At 37.0% G+C, this 7,897-nt stretch overlaps 1 protein-coding gene across 1 annotated transcript; it reads left to right on the top strand.

The window, feature by feature from the left end:
* The first annotated feature begins 1,899 nt into the window (after positions 1 to 1,899).
* On the top strand, positions 1,900 to 2,793 carry LOC144549118 (uncharacterized). Its single transcript, XM_078297864.1, has 2 exons — positions 1,900 to 1,996; positions 2,081 to 2,793. The coding sequence occupies exons 1-2, from the start codon at positions 1,926 to 1,928 to the stop codon at positions 2,508 to 2,510; spliced, it is 501 nt and encodes a 166-aa protein (XP_078153990.1). The 5' UTR covers positions 1,900 to 1,925; the 3' UTR covers positions 2,511 to 2,793.
* The last annotated feature ends 5,104 nt before the right edge of the window (positions 2,794 to 7,897 follow it).

The following is a 7,897-nucleotide window of genomic DNA, read 5'->3' as shown; positions in this document are numbered from 1 at the left end:
GCTCCCATTTCAGAAGCTTGTCAGAGAGATTACGAAAGATTTCAAGACGGATCTGGGATTTCGAGCTCAGCCATAGCAGACTACTGAGCCTCCAACCCGCCACTGTTGCACACCAGATCCTGTTGGAAGTTGATTCAAAATTAACACATCTAATTTAGATGGCTGCCGAAGTTAGTGGATTTGAATTTCTCCAAAATTAGAAGTCTGTATTTGTCATTTATTCTAGAGTTAGTATTTCTATGTTTAGTTGAGTTAGTGGAGAATATGGTTTCCTTATTTACACTAGGCAGAAATAGCATGTAGTGGGGTTAGTGGATTCCTTATTTAGAATAATGTTTAGCTATAAATTCAGCATGTTGTAATCGAATTTAATCAAGCAATAGAAGTTAATTTCAGCAGCAAATTTCTTCTCTTTGTTTCATTGTATCCTTCTGAAATTTCCAACAAATTGGTATCAGAGCCGAAGGTTAGAGATCAGGGCAGATCCGACCATGGCAGAGAACATGAGCGTTTCGAATCCATCGATTCCGCTGTTCAAGGGAGACAACTACGAGTTCTGGAGCATCAAGATACGAACTTTGCTCAAGTCGCAAGGTCTATGGGAATTGGTGGAGACGGGAGCACCGACCGCAGATCCCACACCAACAGAAACAGCAAAGCGAGATGCAAAGGCTCTATTCTTCATCCAACAAGCAGTGCATGACACCATCTTCTCGAAAATTACAGCAGCCACCAACGCAAAGGAGGCGTGGACAACCCTGAAAACAGCATTTCAAGGGAGTACTCGAGTCATGGCAATCAAACTTCAAGGCCTACGCAGGGACTTTGAAACATTGCAGATGAACAAGGAGGAATCCGTGCAAATTTTCCTCTCAAGAGTACAAGGGGTGGTCAACCAAATTCGAGCATTTGGAGATACCATGGAAGAGAAGACGGTGGTGGCGAAAGTGTTAAGGAGCCTAACACCCAAGTTTGATCATGTAGTTGCAGCAATTGAAGAGTCCAAAGATCTAGCAACCTACACCTTCGATGAACTCATGGGATCACTGCAGACTCATGAAGCAAGGATGTCAAAAGCAGAAGATAAAGGCGATGACAAGGCATTCTACATGCAGGGGGAGACGTCAAGAAACAGAGGCAGAGGCAATTTCAGCAGAGGAAGAGGAAGAGGCAGAAGCAACACTGCTGAAAATAGTCAATCATATGATGAATCCAAGAAGGACATCCAGTGCTATTATTGCAACAAGTTTGGGCACTATCAATCTGAGTGCCATGAAGCCAAGAAGAACATCCAATGCTACTACTGCAATAAGTTTGGGCACTACCAATCTAAGTGCTACAAGAAGCAAAGGGAGGAGAATCAAGCAAGCTATGCTATAAAAGAAAATGACCAACCGGCACTCTTCATGGCATACACCAAGAGCAAGATTGATGCAAGCAACAATGGCACAGTAGCAGTGCACACAAGAGATAATGGTGGCAGCAGTCCAGAAAGTAGCAAAATCATGGTGAGTAGAAATATTTTGTTTGATGAAAAAGCCCTCAAGGTGGAGAATGTAGGGCTCATTCGTCAGAGGCCATTGAAGCTGGTGTACAACCATGATATACGGCTGGCTCAGATTTCAGAAAAATGTAGTTTCAAAGTGTTGAGAGATATTGTGACGAAGATGTTTCCTTCATTAAAATCTGTGCTGATCAAGTACAAGGATTCTGATGGGGATCTGGTTACCATTACTGATACACAAGTGCTGAGGATGGCAGAATCATGTTTCGACCAGCTTGTACAAATGAAGGCAGAGAAAGAAGAAAAGAGACTTTCCTTGATGAGACTACATATTGTAGAAGTCAATCCTAAGCAAGAGCCAACAATCACAGAGGAGGAAACTGAAGTACCCAAAGAGGCCACAGATGGAGCAGATGTTAACATGCATGATTCAAAACCTGAACCAGAATCTGATGGGAAGCATGTGCAGATGGAAACCGAGACCAAGGTGGAGTCTAAGAAGAAAGTAAAGAAGACAAATGTGTCAGTGCAAGAAATGGTATATGGTGCATTGCCAGTTGAGGAGGCAAAGATAAGAAAGAAGGAGAAAGAAAAGGAGAAGCAATTGAAGAAGATGCTAGAGGGCAAGCTTCTAACTAGGAAACAAAAGGAAGAGCAGAAAAAATTGGAAGCTATGAGATGGCAGTTCCTTGCACAAAGTGCTGAGGGTTTGGGCAGTATAAGTTCTGGTACAACTGAGGTTAAAGAGAGGTTGAAATATGAGATAAAGAAGCAAAAGCCCAAGGTGGTTGAAGAGGAGGTCATGGAGGCTGATAATGTTGTGGAAGAATCCACAGTGTTTGATGAATCAGCCGAGTCACAATCTCAAGTAGCTACTATCAAAGAGGCTAAGGAGCAGATAGAAGAGGTGAAACCGACATGGGAGGATGACAGTTGGGATACGAAGATCTGGAATGATGACTTAGAAGATGAAGATGATGTTGAAGCTTGGAGTAACCTATTTTGAATCAAGGGGGAGTGTTGGAAGTTGATTCAAAATTAACACATCTAATTTAGATGGCTGCCGAAGTTAGTGGATTTGAATTTCTCCAAAATTAGAAGTCTGTATTTGTCATTTGTTCTAGAGTTAGTATTTCTATGTTTAGTTGAGTTAGTGGAGAATATGGTTTCCTTATTTACACTAGGCAGAAATAGCATGTAGTGGGGTTAGTGGATTCCTTATTTAGAATAATGTTTAGCTATAAATTCAGCATGTTGTAATCGAATTTAATCAAGCAATAGAAGTTAATTTCAGCAGCAAATTTCTTCTCTTTGTTTCATTGTATCCTTCTGAAATTTCCAACAGATCCACCCTTGCCCCGCCACTGCCACCTCTGATCTTAAATCAGCACTCCACCGCCGCTGCCATCCCGGATGCTGGATTAGCTGTCATCGTCACACTGGTCATCTCCATCTTGCACTGGCCCACTGTGCCGAGAACCCCGACCATATCGAGAGGGGACTCGCGACCGCTCCATCGGATCTGCATCATCCCTCACATGGTGAGCATCTCAGATCTCCGCCGTGTTACAACGATCCAACACATCTTAGCCATCGGTTTCAAAATAACGAAAGAAGCACAATCGCATCCGGGTTTCACGATTTTCATTTTGAGACTTCAGATGGCTAATGGGTTACCCGTGTGTAAAATTTAAAATAAACTATCTCAAAAAGTACTTGGCCCATTTCTTTATTATCCTTTGCTCAATCATAACAAATGCATGTTGATCATGCAAACTGATCTGTTACGAGCTTTGGTTTGGCGCCGAACGTAATGGTGAGTTACCGGCTTTGGTGATGAATTAACGATTTGAATCGATTATTTGAACTTTAAAAACAGAGATATTAATCCATTGTACGAAGGAACCAACTATTAAATTAAGCAGGTGGAAATGAATAAAATGGAATTAAGGAAAAATAAATGTATTTTTTTTTACAGTCAGAAGTTGGGTTCTGCCCATGAACACAAACGAAGACCAGGAGGAGCAATATCAGAAGATATGAGCATGACAAATGCATTCTTCATAATTAGCAGTTAAAACTTAAAACTTCGGGATATATAGCCAAGAAATCTAGTATATATATGTATGAGTTTGCTAATTAATATCAAATTTAAGGGACGATTTAGTGAATTTATTGATAGCCTGTTAATTTTGTCATGTAGGCTAACACATCATTAATTTTTTATCTTTTGAGTATTTTTTTAATTGACAGTTGACGCAAGACGCGGTAATCATTATCAGATCTACTACAATAGAAATTGTGAAATGCCCGTCCGATTTGTCTTGCTGCGTTGAGATTTGCACTATTCCAATAATTTTAGAACACATTTTGTGCAAATTGTAGAGGGGCAGCCTAGTACTTATCACCAAGAAGTCAACGGAAATATGGCATGAATCGGATCTCATATCAGCATAATTAATTAACTTAATTTATCTTGTTCCGAACCACTATTGGTTAATCTTTTTTCTTTTATATGATTACATGGCCTGTAGGCATTTAACTAAGAATGTCAATGCACACTCCTCTGGAAATGAAAGAGAATGTTAATGCATGTGCACTAATTGCTATTTTTCAATTAAGATTTACCGAACCATAAACAAGAAAAAATAAGAAATAGCTCTAAAACATAGAAGGAAAATCAGTCGTTCCGGCCCAAAATCAAGCTGTACCGATTCAATTTCAGGCCGAGTTATACAGTATGTAAATTTTTGATCCAATTTCAGCCGAAACAGCCCGATACCGGTCAAATTTCGAACGAAATGGTGGTATTTTATTAAAATTTTGGCTGAAACAGTTTGATCCCAGTCATACCATCAGCCAAAACGTACAAATACTGATCTCCAAAAAAATTCCCATCAAGCATGACTGAAACCAACGACCTCTTGGTTATCAAGCAAGCCAACTACCACCACACAATACTCTCTTTTGTTACTAAAATATATAACTTCATAAATTGTATTAGTGGATTATTTGATTGTAATCATTTATTTAAACAGAAATTGTTGACAATAATTTTTTTATCATTTTTTCTTATTTTTTAATATAAAACAAGCTTCTCGTAATAAAGCCTGAGTTTCCAATCCGATTCGGTCGATTCCGACCGATTCCGATTTTTCCTCCTATGCTCTAAAAGATAAGGGAGCTAGAGAAATTAATATGGGGTATAATTGGTATAGAAAGAAGAAATCCTTAGTTTTTTTATTCCATATCTTTCTTATTTTTTTTGGTCTGGATGGGTAACAAGGTGGGGGAGAGCAAATGAACAATTAAGTAATTAAGCCTATAAAGCTAAATTACATTGTAACCCCAAAGATGTCTGATATATCCTATAATTTACAGCCCTGTTTTAGACAAAAATCTTGGATATATCCTATAATTTATAGCCCTTTAGCTCCTTACATAAACTAAAAATTGGTAACTTCTGCATGAGGCAGTTTATAATTTAATTCGCATTAATGAAAATAAACCCGGACCGGACTGGGCGGCCTGGCTAGAAAACAAGAAAACAAGAAAAAAAAAAAAAAAAAAGGGAACCAGAGATCATTCCGAGTTGGTTCAATAACAAAATCGTATATGCATTAAAACTGGCTGTCAAAACTGGGTTTATTGACTAGCTTTTACAAAAACCAGTAAACCATTTAACAAAAACAGAGTTTTAGGTGGAAGCGGCGCTGAATTTTGTGAAAGAAAACAAAATCGTATATACTTCGTTTAGTCGATAAAGCTTCGCTGCTTCGGGTTAAAAGGAAGCGGCGATAAAGTTTTTTTCTCAAATGAAGTTCTCACAACAATATTCATTTGTTTTCTTTCACTTCCTGAATTTTGGAGTTCGTTGGATTGATTTTTTTGGGCTTATATAGTGTTTTTATACTGATAACAATTTACTTAAAGAAAAAACAAAGAAAATACTGAGAGAAATTAGGCAAATGTAATGCATACTAGAAGACATAGCAGTCTTACCTGAAGAATCATGTTGGCTATGGACCCCAATTATAACCACAGCTATTACCAGAAGAACTAAGCAACTCCGCACCATGTCTGGCAAGGACAATTCTTGTTCTTGTCTGGAAAAGATGAGCAAGAACAACTGTTTTTTATAGCGCAACTGCTAATTATAATCACAAGTAATCTCCACTTGCAAATAAAGAATGTCACTTTCTTAGCATCTCACCAGGTCGCAAGGACATCACGTTCTTTCATGTGAGTCCTTGACTTGACTCAATAAAAAAAAAAGTCAATGAGCCTATCGTAACCAGTTTGATCATATAAATGTGCGCTCCAATGACAATCCACTGTTTTGTTCTAAGCCTCTCTATTTACCCATAACTTGTTACACGACCAAGAAAAAATATTTATAAGTTGAGGCAATATTTTGAATGAGATAACAATTGTAATGTCTTGACTGGGTCGGTCTTGAAGATTTGGTTCCAGAGAGGGATAAAAGTTGGGCCTTTATATATACAATTTGTTCATTGATATGTCAATAATTCATATCTATTTATATAAAAGTTTGGACCCTTTATATGTACAAAGTTTGGGTTCTAATATTTTATTTATTTTTAATATCTACAGATTAAATTTTTTTTAATATATACAAACTAAAAAAAAAAAAAATTGGGCCTCCTTGGATCTTGAGACCCGAGGCCATCGTCCTGCACAAGAGCCGGACATGTGCCTCGAATACATTATTTTATTTTATTTTTTTTCAAAAAGATAAAAATAAATGTTAAGCTTACTTTGTAATTATTTGGGTTAGGATGGGAAGTGTCTTCCGTTATCAGATTAATTGTGGCTCTACTGGTACGGTACTGACTGATTCAATTTATGTCACTATTACATATATGGGCTCTATTAACAAATAAAAAAGACATCTAATAACGGTTTTTTCATCGCTAGTGGTCAAACTTCCAAAACTTAATCTCAACCATCTCATGATTTCTTCTATCAGCTAGATGCTTCAACCAGCAGATTTGGAACCAGAATTCTATGCCATTCAACTGGCATATCATCACAAAACTGTAACAAATAATTAATCAATTGAAAAATAAATCTTTACTTTAAACAACAATATTTAAAAATGAAGAGAAGCTATGTATTTGGAAAAAAACTTACACAAAATTCATGTTGTATTATTGTAATAAGCCTTGTCAACTTTGGACAACTCTCTATGATTAAAGTTTGCATTTCTAAAAATGAATACGAACAAAGAAAAAAAGTGAAAACCGTCAAGTTCTCAATTTTAGATGTTCTTTCGACAAATCCTCTGCAATCAGTTCCTATACATGTTTGGAATAATAATATATACAATTAAACACGAGTGGGAATAAACTATATATATAGAATTACAGTACCCACAATATTATATTGCAAACTATATATTGGGTCAATTTAATTAATTCCCACAACAGATGGGTTGATCAATTGATATATGTGTGCATATATGCATACAAATACAAAAAATGGGGCTCAATTTAGTTAATTTCCACAACATATCGGTTCATCAATTGATGTATGCAGGTGTGCATGCATGCATATAAGTATCAAAAAATGAGAGTCAATTTATTTAATTATAGTACCCACAATATTTTATTGTTAAAAAATCACATATAAATACAAAAATATTGAAAAAGATAAATGCATGCATGCAGATCAGTTGGGTTAATTTTATTAATTGGTCACGCATGTGTGCACGCATGCATTCATATAAAAACAAAAAATGGTGATCAATTCAATTAATTCCCACAGATGATCATGAGTTGATCAATTGATGGGGTTATATTGATGTAGGCATGCATGCGCAATATATATAAAAAAGATACGATTGAGCTAGATTCATACCACGCGTAGATGGCGCGTAGATGATGAGGTAAAACTCCAGAATATAAACATTTTTAATCTTGTGAAGTAGTGATTACCCTCACAGAAACTAGAGCAAAAGAATCCCTGTCATTGATGTTGAAGAGGGGTAAAGGGGTTCACAGATTCTTCAACCTCTTCGTCAGCATGCACGTACGCACTGCCTCCTTGGACTCGAGCAGCCCTAAGATTTTGAGAAGTATTGGGTAAGACAAATTACTCATGTAGTCACTCATGAATTTATTTGTTGAAGGGGAACTAGTGAGAAGAGAGGAAGAAATAGGTGATCACACAAAGAGGGATAGGGAGAGATCTGAGAAACCCTAACAAAAGAAAGGTGATCACATAATTACAAAAAGGAAGAAGAAGAGTCCAGAGAAATTTAAGTTGATTAGACCGCCATCTCAAAAATTAAACGTTTTCAAGTAACACACAGTTTGAATTTAGATCCCACCATTGGATCTAAGTTAGCAAGAATATTAAATCACACAATTG

The sequence above is a fragment of the Carex rostrata genome, chromosome 34 (assembly GCF_964058835.1).
Source record: "Carex rostrata chromosome 34, lpCarRost1.2, whole genome shotgun sequence".
NCBI classification, from domain to species: Eukaryota; Viridiplantae; Streptophyta; class Magnoliopsida; order Poales; family Cyperaceae; genus Carex; species Carex rostrata.
Note: the sequence above shows the minus strand (reverse complement) of the source record. Positions and strands in the feature narration are given on the sequence as shown.

Excerpts from the sequence above, each read along its gene's own strand:
- LOC144549118 (XM_078297864.1), top strand. The coding sequence starts at position 1,926 with ATGCATGATTCAAAACCTGAACCAGAATCTGATGGGAAGCATGTGCAG. Across the intron at positions 1,997-2,080 it reads GAAACCGAGACCAAGGTGGA|AAAGAAGGAGAAAGAAAAGG; the intron begins GTCTAAGAAGAA and ends GGCAAAGATAAG.